The sequence below is a fragment of the Netta rufina genome (genome assembly GCF_964035555.1).
Source record: "Netta rufina genome assembly, chromosome: Z".
NCBI classification, from domain to species: domain Eukaryota; kingdom Metazoa; phylum Chordata; class Aves; order Anseriformes; family Anatidae; genus Netta; species Netta rufina.
This window is the reverse complement of record NC_140126.1, coordinates 10,009,375-10,026,622: the sequence shown is the minus strand read 5'-3', so window position 1 is coordinate 10,026,622 and position 17,248 is coordinate 10,009,375. Positions and strand designations below refer to the sequence as shown.

Below are 17,248 nucleotides of genomic sequence, written 5' to 3'. Positions count from 1 at the left end.
CTGTTTTGTTTGTTTGTTTGTTCACCCTGGTGGTGAGACTGGTATCTCGGTAAAGCTCACCCGGGACTCAACTCTTGCTGTTGATTCCCAGTGAATAATTGTTGTCTGTGATTGGGCGAGTGACAGCAAGACAGTCTGAGAGGAACACAAAGCAAACTGTTAGATGAAATAACAGCAGGAATTTATAGCTGCAGGCTCCTGCCAAGTTGGTGTCAAGTCAGATTTGAACCTGCCATCTGCTGTAAGTCCTTACCTTGAAAAAGTGCTTTTTTAGCCAGTCCTGAGCTGCAGTACTTCTCGTCATCATACTTAAGACTGGCTGTGGGATTGCTGCAGGCTACATCTGATTTCCAGCATTTCACAAAGCATAGCTGAGTGCACCGCTTCGAATTTCACAGTACCAGGAGTGCACTTCTTGTTCTTAGAAATGACTGCAGTTTATAAAACCTTTGTGCACTGGCTGAAAGCCTTTCTTCCAGCTTGGACTACAGATAAGTGTCTAGTCTCTGATGGATTTTTGTGTCGTCTTTGTCGTAGACAATGTCAAAACAGATCGGGCCGTGGCAATGGGGAATGGAATTTATATTTCTTGGAATTCTTACCCCAACATGACCTGTGGCTATATAGTAAAATGGTGTCATTCATCTGGGTCTGAACCCTGCAGTGTGGACTGGCAGAAATTTCCTTCCAATACAACAGATGCAGTGATAAAATCTGGTAAGTCAGAAATTGTTTTTTGTGATTCTTTCTTGGTCAGAGCCTGAACAGCAAGTGAAATGATAGCAGCACCAATACTATAGATCAAAGATTGTTGCACTGCTGTGTGCTTATGTATACAAATGAAACTGTTCTTAGCGTTGCATTTATTTTAATTTCTTATGTAGCCATGCCAAAACCAAATACCATCTCATCCTTTGTTTATTAACTATTTTGAAAATTACCTTTTCTAGCTACACTGAACAAATTTTTAATTCATCAGAACGCATAATGGTTAATCTAGGGAGTGGGGTTTTATTTGGATTCTAAACATAAACAGCCTTGCTCAGGATGAGGGAAAGACTAATCCGTTGTTTTTACATCAGGCAGATTTTTTTAAGTGTGACCTCCATGTGTTGGCTTGCTGTCAGCAATTGAAATTTCCTGGAACAGGGCACATTCCAGGTCTCTAGATGCTGGTGGGCAGATCAGGGAAATGAGACTCAGCTGCGGTGGGACTAATAGGAGCAGAAGAGGAAAGAGAGGACCCAAGAAAGATGATGGATTTTTCATTGCTCCCTAAAAGGATATATATATTTGCTTTCTAGAAGAGTTCAGCATATAAAGCCTCCATTAGAGAAATCAACTCGGAACTGTGTGCATTGGAAAGTCAGGGTGAGGGCAAATTTTGTCAAGGGGGCAATATGTTTTCCTGCTTGTAATTACAATGCAGTGTCCATGTTTTTGTTTGTGCTGGCTAGAGCTTGCTTTTTCTAAGCAGACAATACCATGTCTGTCCTAAATGCACTGCTTGACTCCTGAGCTCTTTCCTGGGATGCTTCTTGCAGCGTGGAGCTTCCAGGCTGCGAGGGCAGGGCTCAAGCTGGCAGATTTGCCTCTGTGCTTGGTCCTGCTGGGAGAATCTCTCCATCTGGACCTCAACTCTTGCAAGATCCACTTGACTTCTATAGTGGTCCACAGTGGCATCTTGTTTAGAAAAAGATTGATGGATTTTCAGTGTGAAGGTATTGACTTGCAGAAATCACAGGGAGTGGTAAATCATTTACTCAATGTATCAGACACCTATGCCCCCTTCAAAGACAAATAAAATGGAAGTTTGATGACTCTCTGGGTTTTGTGGAGTCATTCCAGACCTAGAATTCATTGCTGAAGTGCTTCAGTATCACTTTTGAGAGTTCTCTGAATTATTTTTTTTTTGTACTGTTGTTGCAGTAGGTCTATGTATTTCAAAATGCATTTTTGTTTCCGAGGAGGAGGCAGGATCTACATGGCTGCTGTGGGTGGAAAGAAAAAGGATTGTTTCTGGTAACTTCAGTTTGTGTTTCCTCATGGAAAGAGTAATTTTTCCAGTTTGAGTAGCTTGTTTTGAATTCCATTTGTTTAGAACCAAAATTTCTCCAAGACCTAGATTTGCTTACTGGTCCTAAACTGCACCTGATGGCCTCTCTTTTATAAGAATTGCAAATATGGATAGTGTTTATACCTAACGCTGTAGCCTAAGACTCATTTTTTAATACATATTTATATAAGTCTGTGCCATGCGAAAGTTAAAAGCATCACACTTTATAAGTGACATCTTCTTACTGTCTGATTTTCTCTTACAGCTCTGTTTAGACCTGGAGTGAGATACAACTTTTCACTATATGGTTGCAAATCCAGTGGATATCAGTTACTGAAAAACATAACTGGGTATACGAAAGAGCTGCGTAAGTGCACTTTATCACTCAGGATCTTTACAAAGTGAATTTAGACTGTGTCTATTTTTAGCTCAGTGTTGGCAGAAGATTGAGACCAGAATCCCCATACAGTGCTACTGACTTCTGCTCATTCTCTATGTATAATTGTAATATATTTCTTCAGCCACTTCAGGTCCCAGCATGAAATATCCCCCTGTCCTTCAGCTTGTATGGTGGCATAGGGTTTGCCACCACAGAGCAGAAGTTTGCTCTGTAGGCAGCAGTCTTCAGAGCTGAAGGCACAGTTACAAGGTGAACCACAGGGATGTGGTCAGCTCTTCAGGAGAGGAGGCAGCTTGCATGGATTTGTCAAGTCAAAGCACATTTGGAGTAAAAGATGTCTACAACATTTCTGTGTATAAGAACTTTATAAACCAGAACTAGACCCTAGGGTACAAACCACTCTGAGAATTGCACTTCCCGTACTGCATTCACCGCTTTTATTGTGGTTGTGATCCAGAGCAAGGCTTACTTACATGGAAATGCATTAGTGGCTGAATGCTTTCCGTTCCCAGGAATCTGAACTTGTCTTACTCTTTAACAGCTCCTGTGTAAAGCGTATTGTAACTATAGCACCCATCTTCCTTTGAAGTTTGATGTGTTTTCTGCTAGGACACTTTGCTTGGAAAATTTTGCTGCTGAATTAATCTGATCCCTTGGAAATATCATTGTTTATTTCATTCCTAAAGTTGAAGGTGTGAATAAGGCAATTTTACCAGAAACTCAGCCTTCAGCCATTTGCATCTCTGTAAAAATAATGTACAGTCTCCCAGAAGAATTTTCAGAGTACATTCTCAACAGACTTGGAAGCTTTCAAGAAAAAAGATAAAGGCTTTTGTAGGAATAAGAATACACTGGACACATGGAGGAAATTTATTAGAAACTGAGAAATATGTTCACTTTGCACAAGAGTGTAGATTTATTCTAAAACATCAGATTTGCCTTTGGTCAAATAACCATCGAGACAAAATAGATACATTCAAAAACATGAGTTCAGCACCAGCAGTAACATCGGACTAAGTCCTGTTACATGACCTTACACAACACCTGCTGTAACACTTTCTGTGGGGTCCAGGAATTGCAGTAAGGACTTAAAATACCCACTAAGCAGTTCTTTTAAGCAGAGATAGATTTCCATGGTAGCAATGTGAAGTTTGGAAGACAAGCTATGTGATCAAAAAGTTAAAGCCTTTAAAAGCTAGGCAATTTATAACTTCTGAATGTTTATGCAATCTTTTGGCGTTAGTTGCAGGAAGAATGTGTATGGGTCTCTAGCAAGGCAGCCCAAGAAGAGATTTTTCTTTCAGCTTCTGTTAGTAGACAATATTGCAGTAATTAATAACAAGGAGAGCAATAAACTTATATCTTTGTAGTGTCACCTGCTCAGTGTTTTCGATATTCTTGAGAGTGAGGGAAAGATATTCAAGAAAAAGCTGAACATGCCAGACCTGAGATAAAACTGATGCAACACTTACCCAGATTCTGCATTTAGTACTAGGGTTTATCTTACTAGCTTTCTCCTTCATAATTCTCCTTACAGCTCCAAAACGTGCACCAAATTTTACTGTAGAAGAAACTTCTTCAGATTCAATATTGGTAAAATGGGAAGACATGCCTATTGAGGATTGTCAGGGGTTTTTAGAAGGATATCGTCTTTCCTTTGCAAAAGGTGAAAAAGATGCCTTGAAGCCTAGACTTTTGGAATCAGGTAAATGAAATCTATAGATGGTAACTTCCTTGCTTAAGCTTTTTCTTCTTCTTCTTTTTCTCAATACTTGAATTTCACTTTAAAAAAAAATGTTTTTATCATAATTCAGTTGCATTAGTCACTGGTATAATTGGTCCCTGATATGTGACAAAGGCATTTGAAATAATCAACTCCTTGTGTGGGTAGCACAGTTGTTTTTTAATATAAGGCAAAAATTGGAGAAAAACACGGTTCACTGAGGCTGTGGAGCTGTGTAGTGACTAAGTGGCAGTGTGACACACTGCCCTACGTAGACATGCCCCGGATGGACGACATACGGGGGAGGTTACATGGCTATGTCTAATAGGTTATATTCTTCCACTACCCATCTTGTGAGCACACTCTGTACAGATCTGAAACATAACTCACATTAGTAAAAGAGGACAAACATGAGAGTAAAAAATTCAACACAGGCCTGTGCTGTTTGCTGCTGTGCAAGCAAGCAGCATGACCAGGATTCTCTGTTTCAGTTTGTCGTTACACAGAGAGTTCTCCAGATTTAGTAAGCTGACTTCAAGAATGTCTTGCTAATGCTGAGGCTGTCCCCCTGAATCCTTTCTTACAAGGTATGCTTTTCTTTCTTCTTCTAAACAAACAGGGAATCCAGAACTTAAAGTTAAGAATATCACTGACCTAACAAAAAAGTCTTTGAAAATACTTGATCTTCAAGGGAAAACAAGTTACCAACTGGATCTACAAGCCTACACAGCTGGTGGATTGAGCCCTCCTAACAGCCTCTATGTGGTGACAAAGGAAGACTGTAAGTTGAATATCCCTGATCATTAATGTTCTTTAGCATAGGGGCTGTTCAGTGTATATAAAGCTGAGTTTGTTTTTTTTCTGGTCCCTTTATGTACACTGGGCCTGCAGCCTATTTTTTTTTTTATTTATTTAGTTGCTTGTTTTTAAACACAAAAATGTTACAGTTCAGAGTGAGGAAAAACTAATTTCCTATTACAGCTATCTTAAGTTTTTTGGTAACCTACGCAAGAAAAATAACTTCTAAACTACTACTATATGGTAGAGCCTGAATTTACTCTTCTCGAGCATCTAGTTGTTCTTGTCAAGTTTCCCATGATGAATATCTGCTAATACGTGATGGGAAGAAAGACATTATGGAAATATTTACCAGTTTCAGAATTATAAACAGATGCCTCTTTGCTTTGAATTCAGCTTTATCAATCCCCTGACAGAAACAAACCCAGAAAGACAGTTACAAAAAGATGTTGACTTTGGGGAACAAGAATTAAAAAAAGTATTCCATGTGGAAGAAAGGACTAAACACTGGGGTGCAACTAAAATACACAAAAAAGTCAAACATGAAAGCACTTAACATCCATGAAGAAAGACAGTGGGAATGTATCAGAGAGCAACCCTGGGGATTAGAAGCACTGTAAACCATTTAAAAGGCAGCACAACTTGTGCAGTGCAGTGCAGTTGGCCTGTAAGAGCCATTACCAGAGATTTGGTCAGCTCAAGTAACCTGAAAGTGCAATGCCAGTGCCTACTGAGAGCAGTGGCAATCAGTGGCAATGGAAGCCTTTCACAATTAAGCAATCAGAAGGAGGTATCTGCTGATGCTGAAGCAGCTATGACTGAGTCAGCTCTATTTACAGATGGATTTTTGCCTTTCCAGCAAAGGTGAAGTTTATGGAACAGGTCACTGCTCACAGACACTGTTAGCTGTTTCTGCTTAGATTAAATGGTCTGTACTCTGTGGGACTGTTAGAAAAGGCATAAACCTTGCTGGCAACTTTGGATGATATCTTTAATGTCTTTTTCTTTTTCTGTCCCCCCAGCTGTAGGACTAATCATTGCAATTCTCATCCCTGTGGCAGTGGTTGTTCTGCTTGGAGTGGTGGCGAGCATCTTTTGCTATAGAAAGAGGGAATGGTAAATGCCTGCATTCAGTTCTGATCTTCTGGTTGTGTTTGCTTCAGTGCTAGATTTTTCCATTATTTGTGTTAATCTTTGTTTTCTGCAAATACCCAAAGATGTCAGTGGGCTTTTACAGACCTTTGCATAAAAGGGGGTGGTAAAAACACCTCATAAAAGGTGAGGAAGAAATTGAAATTAAGTTGGAGATAAGGGAGAGTTAGGAATGCAAAAAGGTTTTACAGGGGCCTGTCTCCCAGTGAGTACTGTTTATAAATAGTTCCAAAATGGAAATAAGCTGGCAACATATTGTAATTTGTGAGCTACCCACAAACACTCAGGTAGACATCCCATCTTCAGTTTCTCGTAAACATGGCATATCAGGTTCCCTAGTTAAAAAAAAATGGTTTGCTGTTCTTTCCATTAAATACTCAGTGAAAGTATAACACACTAAATTTTTATGCCAGATGTCTTCAGTATTCTGAATTAAAGGGAAATGTCCTGACCCTGTCAGTGTATTGGCAATCTGTTTCAGGGCTTAGTAACTTAAAAGTTCTTTCTTTCCTCCTTAAAGGATTAAAGAAACATTTTATCCAGAGATCCCGAATCCTGAGAACAGTAAGGCACTGCAGTTTCAGAAGAACATCTGTGAGGTAAACCTGATTTTAAATCTAGCATTTTAAACTTCTAAGAGGTATTGCGAGTAAAGAAGACTTTTGCAAGTTTTGAGTCTTCTGCTCCTGTTGTAAAACAACTCTGTGGCAGAGGAGAGCAGGGCAAGACACTGCGTGACTTCTGTATATATTGCAATGTATTCCTGTCTTGCCACACTAATAGGAAGTCTCTGAAGATGGGTACATTACTCCCCGTTAGTTGTTATCTTTGTCACAGTGTTAGGAGAAGTGGAAAGTCTATGTGCCACATCTCCAACTTTCTGGTAGGCACCATAGTTGGAACTGAGTGTAAAATTTAAAGAACCTATTTCTTCATGGTGAGGGTGACGGAGCACTGGGACAGGCTGCCCAGGGAGGTTGTGGAGTCTCCTTCTCTGGAGATATTCAAGGCCCATGTGGGTGCCTACCTGGGCAGCCTGCTCTAAGGAACCTGCTTTGGCAGGGGGGTTGGACCCAATGGCCTCTGGAGGTCCCTTCCAACCCTTTCTATTCTGTGATTCTGTGATTCCGTGAACCTTCTGGAATGGATTATACATAGCTGAGATTTGGGGAAATGGTTCTCAAACACTTACTGCAAGATCTAGACTCTCTTTAACTTGGCTGAAATGCTTTAACATTAACAGGAATTTGTGATGAGCCAGAAAATGAGAAGTAAAATACTTTTTTTTTATTTTATATTGTACTAATGGCAATGGAATGAATGCAAGCCACAAGCCAGCATACTGGTTTAATTTGGGCAGACTGTTGCTTTCCGGACGTCCAAGTGTTTTGGTTTAGTCTCTCGCCATTCTCCTTTTTCTTACTTCAGGGAAATAAGACTCTAAAAACACTGGAAATGAACCCTTGTACACCCAATAGTGTTGAAGTGGTGGAAACACGGTCTGCAGCTCCCAAGATTGAAGATACAGAGATGATGTCCCCGGCAGCAGACACTGTTGTACCTGAAGATGGATCTGACTCAGAAACAGAAAACCATGTGGTTGTGTCTTACTGCCCCCCTATCATTGAAGAGGAAATCTCAAATCCCCCTATGGATGAATCTGTGGGGTCATCTCAGGTGGTTTACATTGACATCCAGTCAATGTATCAGCCTCAAATTAAACCAGAGGAGGAGTCAGAAATAGACTTAGTGACTACAGCAGGCTATAAGCCACAAATGCAGCTGCCTATCAGTGCTCTGAAAATAGAAAGTCGCTCACCTGCAGAGGAAGAATCAGATAAAACTGCAGGTTACAGACCTCAAGCAAACACAAATGCCTGGAACATGGACACTCCAGACTCTCCTGGATCAGTTGAAAGCAACAACGAAAATGCATCTTTTGGGAGCCCTTGCTCTATTAATTCCCGACAGTTTCTGCTTCCCCCAAAAGATGATGAAGATTCTCCCAAACCCAGTAACATAGGGTGGTCCTTTACACACTTCTTTCAGAACAAACCAAATGATTAAGTGACTCCACATTGCACCTGAACCTGCCTTCTAAATAAGCTCTTATTCCTGATGTTGTAAAGAAAGGAGGAAGAAAAGTGCAAAAAGCATGCATTATTCTCGGAGACAGTCAGCAGAGGTTCTAGTAAGCTGAATGTTATCATGTTTAAGTTAGTGAAAGTGTTGATGTTCCATTTTAATAGAGGCTAAGAGGCCAAAGTTATAGCAATTTAGTTATTACTCTAGTAAAGTATATTGGATATAGGGGGTATTGAGTTTAGATCTCCCGATAAATGTAGTCAAAGAACTCTGCCTACCTTCACATAGTGTTCCAAGATTAATATGGTCTCATACAACTTATAACTTGGAAAGATTGCTTTGCTTTGTCGTAGTTGTCCTCAACCGTGCATACTCAAACAGTGTATCCCCAACAGATTTACTCACTTGAGGGTTTCATTTATCACAAACCTCAGCCTAATGCATGGAAAGGATATGGTTGGAAACTCTTGAGATCTTTTACCTAGTGATAAACTAAGAACAAATCAAAGTGCTACTTTTTTTTTTTTCTCCCATACAAAAGGGTATTGTCACTGCTTAACACTTCTGAAGCAATGGCTTTTCAAATCTATTGCTTTTTAACTAGACACTAGTTCCTGTACCTACTGTATGTTTATTCAATGTTTGACTCAGGGGTACAAACTTGGGAAAAAAGTGTAACACTGATTTAAACCTCAGCAAGAACTGCATGAAGTTTTAAACTTTTTTTTAAAAAAAGAAACACTTTGAATGCTCTATATTTTTTCTATCCTTGGGTTAAGGAATTAATGTTTCCTAATGTATTGCACTAATACATTTTGTATTTTATAGTTTCAGCTCCAGATCTCCTGCCTCAGAGTGGTACAATACTCCATTCCCCCACAGTATTCAGCAGTCTTTGGACTATGCAGTAATGTAAGCCATGAGGAAGTCTCTGTCCACTAACACTAGTTGTCCAAGCAGTTTGGCACCAGAAATTAGAGGTAGTACTATAGCTCCTTGAGAACAAATTGCTCTTTGGATGGTCTTTATTGCATTAGCTTTGCCACCTGCTGCCTGGCTGTTCTCCACAATGTCTATACAACAGGACCTTCTCTACAAACCTTATCTAGGAGTACAAAGTGGGATTGCTCCAGTGGCATGGAGAAACCCAAGAGGTTTTAGTGCCACTACTTCTACCTCTCCTTTACCAGACATGTGAAGCAAAGATAGCTTAAATTATGTAAATTTGTGTGCTTAAAAAAGTGTTCAGAACAATCATCTTTGAAAATTTTTGGTTTTGCATATGCATCTATAGGCAGCTGTAATTGTAACATTTCACTTTGTAAACTTCAGACTGTGGCATGCTATGAGTTTCACTAGCTTATAAGACAAAGTACTTTCTAATTTACCTATTCCTTATCACTTTATAAGTAAAACACAGTGATGAGAGATCAATTGTTTAAATGCTTGATCAGAAAGGGTCTTCATAAAGTTGTAACTAAACCTTTTTCTTTTCTTTTCTTTTCTTTTCTTTTCTTTTCTTTTTTTTTTTTTTTTTTTTTTTATAAATTTTGATTTCCTGAACTAGATTGTGGCTTTTGGAATAAGTAAGATGAGTGGATTTCTAAATGAGATTCCAGACCAAATAAAGAGGTTGAATTGGTTGAGTTGGCTAAGGGGCTAGTTGTAAAGGTGTGTGAGCAGACCAGCAGGATGGCTAGCTTAACAGATGTTCAGTCTACAAAACTGCATTATCTGGCCATCAAAATAAAAACAAGCATTAGGCTAAACCTAGTCACAGCAAGGGGTGGTGTGGTTTCAGTTACTGGAAAGTCTCTGCCATCTCTGTAGAATGAAAATGCAGAGGGATTTCAAGACTGACAGAAAGGCAAAACACTAAATAGCTTCCAAATCATCATGAGTAGCAACTGCCTGTGCGGGCCTTCTGGAAGAGTGAAATGTGAAGCCGGTAAAACCAGATCAGTCTGCCTGAAAGAACTGAAAGTGCAGATAGGATTCTGCTTTTGAGGATGAATCTTGGAATTAACAGAGCTGCAAGTGAAAAGAAAGGCAGTGTGCATAGCTGGTGTCCATCTGTCACCAGGCATCCCTGCAAGAGAAAGTTTCCTGCCTAACCTATTACTGCCTATTATTCAGAACACTAAAATAATACATAAATGGAAGCAGTTCTGCTCTTTGTGCTTTATAGCTGGGCAGTGGGTATACCCTAATACTAACCATGTTTTCTTTTTATTCCAAAGCTCACAAAGCTTCATTTAGAAATGATTTCTTTTCACTAAGGCAGATTTTTCTTTATGTATTTATCTCCTAAGATGAATTTTAGATTGTGCTGCCATATGCTTTTAATTGAAGCAGAAGATGTCAAGAACAGAGTGCATGGATAGTGGTTTGTTGTGTTTGTGTTTAATGGAGCTGTTTCTCAGTGCAGAGGAGCAATTACTCTTGTATGGTGATTCATAGGAAAAAAGAAAACTGATCTAGAAGAACAACAGTGCTTTCTTATGGCTGTATATTGCAAGAAATAACACCAAACTGAAGTTTGGGAGTACTGTCAAATTTTAACTTGGCAGACTAAAAGTCAGGTTGAATGCAGAGAACACTTGGAGCTCACAGAAATCAGCCTAACACCCTGCACAGTGCTCTTATGATAGTTGAACACAACTATCACATATTCAGGTTTTCCTTCACGCTGCTCTTCCTTTTCAGTGAAGCCAGAAGCACTTTCAATTGCTTCATTTCTTAGTGATCAGGTAGTGGAAAATTCCCCAAAGTTAGGGTCTGCCTCAGTGCTATTAAGGCACTTGAATGTAATTATCTGTCATTGCTATTTTTATTATTTTTTTTTTTTTTAAACTTTGAATATCTATTTTATTTGTCTGGTATTCTGACTTCCAGGATGTAGGGCAGAAGAGTCCTGTTAATAGCAATGGCTTACCATATCCTTAATCTTGTATCAGTAGCACTACAGTGGGGCAAGTAGGGGAGAGACACAGGCTTGCACAGCATATGTAGCATTGATTACTGTTGCTTAATGGTTATGAACCAGTGAGCAGTCTTCATTCCAGCACTAGAAAGGTCAGTTACTTTCACTATGTGGTTCCCATCAAGCCTATTCAGTGCTACCAGTGAGGACTCCTTTCAAATGCCCGTCTTAAATCTTCTGCAGCAAATCCATGCACTAGATGGGCAGGGAGAGTATGTGTGCTAATTCAGTAACCAGATGAAGACATCCTTAGGTGCATGCAGTAGTTAGAATGAACGACAAGGACTGTCAGGGCACAGTCTTACTGGCTGAGCCTGAGTGACATGTTAAACTATCTTTAAAGCATCTTTAAGAATGTCTTCCATACCAAATTCACTTTCAAAGTGTGGTGCTGTTTAGCTTCTAGATGTACTGGTATCAATTGTAAGATTAAAACTTTGGGCTTTAAGGGGATCAGACTCCTCGTACTAGTGCCTTTGGACTTCCCAGTGAGCCTCTTCAGTCAAATTAGATGTGAGTAGAATTCCTTCTCCTTGATTTTAAAAAACGTATTAGGAATCTTGTAGTCCTGTATTTCATAACAGTAATTTTCTGAAAGATCTTATTCCTTTATTGAACATCTATTTTGTTTTAGTCCTTTTAAATTTTTGCTTTTTTTTTTTTTCTAAAAGAATAGAAAGTTCTTTTTTTTTTAATAAAAAGAAGGAAAAAAAAAAAAAAGAAAGAGAGAGAGAAAAAAAAAACTTCCAGAAGGGATACAAGCAGAAGAGATTGTATCCAAAACACTGTTACTCCTAATTCAATGCTTCAGTTCTCTGGCTGGATCAGTGTTCAGAGATGCAGGGTGCCAATGTCAAACAATGTCTTTCCAAAGCAAATCATCAGTGCTGCTGCTTTTTTGTTTTGAGCCATGCCTGTCAAATGTGACAGTTGGGTTTGTTTTTTGTAATTTTTTTTGTACTGTTCACTTCATGCATGGAACAACGGTCATGTTTGATGTAATATCATGCACTCTCCTATTTGACGTGTTGGTTATTTTTGCTGTTCTAACTGATGTGCAGGGGCTGATCTGGGATCTTGGTTTTGTGTCTTAAATTTGGGAGTTGTTGATTTGAATGTGATATACCTCACAGAACTACTAGTTAATATTTCAACAAGTAAGCTAATGTTATGGGCAGGCAGTGAATTATCTCCCCTGCTGTGTGGTGGCTGCATATGCAGACTTAGGACCTAATCACTGACATTTGTTGTTGTAGGTGTCTCTGTTATCCATAGCTGCTGCTTTCATGGGTAAGCTGTTTCTAAAGGGAACCAGTGGCTGTGTTGTCTGTCACGGCACAATTGGCAAGTGTAACATGTTTCTTCATCTTTGGTTTATGTGGGGGACCAGAGCTTTCCTTTGCTGGGCACAGGGCAGGCAGCAGAGTGCTCCTGCTCAGCTCAAGTTTCAAGCTGCTCTGAAGAGGCACATTCAAGCCTCCTCTCCCTCTCTTTCTCCTTCTCCCTTTCTCCCTCCTTCTCTCCCCCTTTTCTTTCCCTTTTTGGGAAGTACAACTGTGTAAAGTTGAAGTGGAAGACTGTGGGGTTCCCTCTTATGCTGTCCTCCTGGACACTTGGTTGAACATGAACTGTAGCAAAAATGAAGACAATTGAATGCATTTGAGGGAGGTGATTGGATATCACTATTAAAAGGCAATGAGAAATTGTGTGGTCTATTTTTAGACAATTGTTTCTTTGTAAATAGAATATTTGTACCTATGAGTAGATAGAAATATATTAAAAGAATTTGAAATGCATAGGAAAAATATGGGTAGTATTTGAACAATCAGATTGCTAACAAGGCTCTGTACCATAAATACATCAGGAGCTTCCCATGTAAATAGCATCCTCTGCTCCGCCACGACTTTGATGAAGACTTCAGATCAAATGACATTAGTATTTTTAACACTAAGTAAGGTCCTAACTCCTTAGGCAAATACGTGCTTGCAGCATTGTGTAACTAGGTGCGTATTGCAGAAGAAGTTGGCTTACGGTTCCCTAAGCATGTTTTTTTGAGTCCTGTACTTGAATGCCTTCGGAGGTGCATTTTCGCCTAGAGGAAATGGTTGCTATCTACACTCCTCCTGCCATCCTACACAGAGTTCATGCTGCCATGCATTTAGCAGTGACCTGTCTGCCTGCTGTTCAGAGACAATGTCTGCAGTTCTAAGGATTCGTTGTTGGCTTCTTCATTGACTTGTCCTTAGCAAGCCTGGGAGCACAGTCCCGGACCCCAAATGCTGAGATTCAGAAACATTGGAGTGTTTAAAAGCTCATTTCCTCATGCTTAGGCCTGTCTTAAATTTGTAAATGCCTTCTTAGAAGCTGGAAAACAGTTTCTTCCATAACAATTTTCTTTCCCCTCCTCTCCTATTTATATAACTCTGGATTTTCCCCAGTGTTTCTAAGATAGCCAATGTTTATTTCCTTTTTGCATGTTATGCAAACAAACCTCAGATGATTTTGGCAGGGTTTTCTGTAACTTTACAAGTTGTCCCAGGGTGCATAACAATGCTTTTTCCCCACAAAAATGTCTATTAATTGATTTCTCTTTTGAACAAAACAAAAAAAAAAGTCTAAAGAGAGTATTTGTATTTCATATGTTGGGGGCTGAGCTTCCAACTGCAGGTGAGCTGGCCTGTGAGCAGGGTGCTCTGTGAGGGATGGTGTTAATTGCTTGCCAGACTCATCTTGCCCTTGTGCCTGGGTAACTCTGTCATGAGCCAGCGCAGAAGCCATCCTTATTTCTTAACGTGTTACCTGATGGTGTCTCAAGATAGGATTTTGGACAGTCCCAAAGCTGCACTTCAACTGGAGTTACCTGAAAGCAAGCTGCAGTGGAAATAGATGCACAGCTTCCATGAGCCTGCCACACGTTTCAGTACCTTTTCAACTCACTTTGGTCTAATGTGAAAACCATAGTACCCAGAGAGCAAAGTTTAACCAGAGACTATGTAAAAACTGAAATGTTTTCATTTTCCTTATTTGGGCTGAGAAAAGCTCCAAAAGCTCAAATAGGACAAAGTAAAATAGACACTGGTAAGGTCTCACACTTTTTAGTAGTAATATAAATAAATAAATAAATAAAAATCTTGAATTTCACTGAGACAGTGTTTCCTTAATGTGATTTTAAGAATGGCTTACGATGAACAGCACCGTATGCTTCATAGCCTGCCAGAAACATTTGTAAAGCAGGGATGCCCAAAAAGGAAGATAACTGAATCACCTCTCATCTGAAACCCTACTTGAAGGTAAAGATAGTTTGAACTTTGGTCTGGCTCTGGCACACAAAGCAGTGGAGCTAGTGAAGTCATGCAGGTCACCTGAAGAAAAAAAAATGTTGTACTATAATGCTGTAACTTTCAAAATATATACTGTGAACAGGTTCAATGTTTTTTTAGCTCTTTTTATACCATATTTTTTACAGCATAAGTAATTTGTTTAGAGATGTTTTTATGTTATGTTTTTACAAATATTTTAATGGACTTTTGTTGAATACTAGTGAAAATATTGTTTCCCAATTTGAAATGGTCATCTATAGAAATTAGTTCTGAGAATAAATCAATAAATCAAACTGACAAAATAGCCAACCTAACACACTAAACCTAATCAGTCATTTAACATATTTCTTTTGCTGAATGGTAACAAAGTTTTCCAGCTTCCAGATCTGTTATGGAAAAAAAAGATGTCTTTTACAATTTAAACAAAATCATCACAATGCACTTTAATGAAGTTGTAGCATACCAAGTGGAATAGTGATTCAACAACATGTATCAACACAAAAATCTGTTAGCTAAGCAATTAAACAAATGCATGTTTGAAAATGGAAGCATGGGACTGTGTTGGGGAAATAATATTCCAGTGGGGCAGATGACATGTAAGACTAACCTAACACTAAGATACCAAATTTGCATACATTTTACGCCTAGTTTGCTTGGCTGTTGTAACTCCTGTTGTATTGCTTGTGTGTCTAAAAATACGCATGTATTTAACAATTTTACCATAGTATTGCCATGGAATTTAATAAATATATTTTCTTACACTCTTACATGTTTTGATATTTCTTGCTTGCATGTTTATTTTTAAATAAGAAGTAAATTCTGCTCATGCTGTAGCATAAACAGAGTTATTTTAACTTTGTGCCAGAGTAAATAACCACAGGATCTGGCAAGCACAGCCTTGGTTTCTTGATCGGCAGAGTAACACAAGTACTCTCTGAGCAGCTTCTCCTAAGCACAGCATTTTGTAGTGCATATGTTCATGGTTCATTGAAGTTCTCCTGGTTCATGTCATGCAATGTGACAAGAGGAAGAAGGTCACTTTCCTTACCCATGTCCTTGGCATCTGGTTCTAAGACAGCGGGGTAAGGGGTGTTGAGCGATGATTTCCCTGCAGGCTTGGGCTGAAGGCTTGAAGAAATGACCAGCTGGAGCTCCAGAGCTCTCTGGTGGATGGCTCTGCATGGCAGACATTCCTATCCGCAGCATGTAACGATGCAGGAAGAAGGGGTCCAAGCTGCACACCATGGGATTGGCTTGGTTGATAGAGGACACTTTCTCATAGTGAGATGATCAGCTTCTATGGTGTCTGTAACATGGGCTTTATGTTTAAAGCTATTTATGTTACAGCACTTTGAAACTAGCAAAGGAATTTTGTGGCTCATTTAACCACAGCATCTGAATCACAAGTGACCCACTGGGTTTTCAGCGTGTGGACAGACAAGTGCCATAACACATCATGAAACCATGAAAAGCCATGGTTGCATGACAGCACTGTACTCAGTCCATCTCTGCTGAGGCAGTCTCCAAAGTTGGAGTCAGTTCGTTGTCTTTGCCATAGCAGATGGCTAGGGCAAGTTGTTGATGTGACACGAGCTACCTTGGTAGCTACCATTGAGTTCCACACAATGTTGGGCAGGTAAGGGACCAAGGGAACTAAATCCTTTAATCAGTAAAATGACTTCAAAAAATAGAGACGTGGAAATGAGGAAAGGTTTTGATTGTTCTAAAGGTGAAATCCCTAAGCTGCTCCCAAGCCCTACAACTGTTTTGGCCAATGGAGGAATACCAGGGATGAGAGCAAGGCAGGTCTCATTCCATCACCTTATGGCCTTAGGATTAAAAGAAGCAAAGGGGTGATAGCATTGCAATAATTCCAAACAGTTCAGCAGTTGTTCAGACACTGGACATTCAAACCTTGGCAAAACCAGCCTAAGTCTGTTTGGTTCTTAGCACAGCTTGGACAGCTGGGGCTCACCATCCATTCACACTGAGGTAGCCATGCAACTGCAGCACCAGAGGAACATGTAAGTAGTGGGTTTCTTTGTCCTTACAGCCAGAGCTGAGCCAAGTACATAAAGGACGCAGACCAGCTAGCGTGGGCTGAGCTCCACCACTACAGAGCCAATTTGGCTCAGCTGAGAGTGTTGGCCCTTGAAGACACAAGGTGGTCTCTGACCTCCTCACAGCTACCATCAGCTCTGCCCCACCACATGGAGCTCCAATGTGGCAAATAGCCCAGCAGTGCTCCTTACTGTACGTGTAACGCGTCCTCTCATTGTGAGAATTCACCTCCAGCGTTGTTTGTTTTCTAGTCACGAAACCAGTGCAGATATCAGTTATTAACAATATCCCGTTGGGCTCAATTTACAGCCACTATGGAGAAAATACCTCAAGCCAGCTGTGAGCTGGAGCTTTTCATTTTGAGTGCATTTCACACTCTATGAGCTACCTGGGAGCTATGAATACAGGCACTTTTAAAACATAATTAAAAATCACAGAGGCAGGAGGATTCTGAGTTTCATATAGTGTTAGGGCCTTCAGAAGAATATGATTTGTGCTGTAGCAATACACTGTCAAAGTTTGAAAGTTAGGTAGTGATGGAGAGTTGGAATGGTCCCATTCTTCACCATGAGGACATGAGTGCAGAGAGATGACTCAAGATGTCATTAGTTCCTGTCCTCATTCCCACACGTACCATCTTCTTTTGCCTAACTGTATTTCTTGCTTATTG

The 17,248-nt window shown here is 39.8% G+C and overlaps 1 protein-coding gene across 5 annotated transcripts in view; it reads left to right on the top strand.

Annotated features, from left to right (window-relative positions):
- Positions 1-15,284, top strand: part of LOC311221355 (leukemia inhibitory factor receptor-like) — a 60,985-nt gene extending 45,701 nt beyond the window's left edge. For 3 of the 5 annotated variants that reach the window (XM_084305268.1, XM_084305270.1, XM_084305269.1), the window contains 7 exons: positions 538-717; positions 2,322-2,423; positions 3,994-4,161; positions 4,799-4,960; positions 6,000-6,093; positions 6,650-6,728; positions 7,558-15,284. In XM_084305268.1, the coding sequence (XP_084161394.1) occupies positions 538-717; positions 2,322-2,423; positions 3,994-4,161; positions 4,799-4,960; positions 6,000-6,093; positions 6,650-6,728; positions 7,558-8,196 (1,424 nt within the window). In that variant the 3' untranslated portion in view covers positions 8,197-15,284. The remainder of the gene's footprint in view (positions 1-537; positions 718-2,321; positions 2,424-3,993; positions 4,162-4,798; positions 4,961-5,999; positions 6,094-6,649; positions 6,729-7,557) is intronic. The other 2 variants (XR_014619304.1, XR_014619305.1) reach the window with 2 other exon arrangements.
- The last annotated feature ends 1,964 nt before the right edge of the window (positions 15,285-17,248 follow it).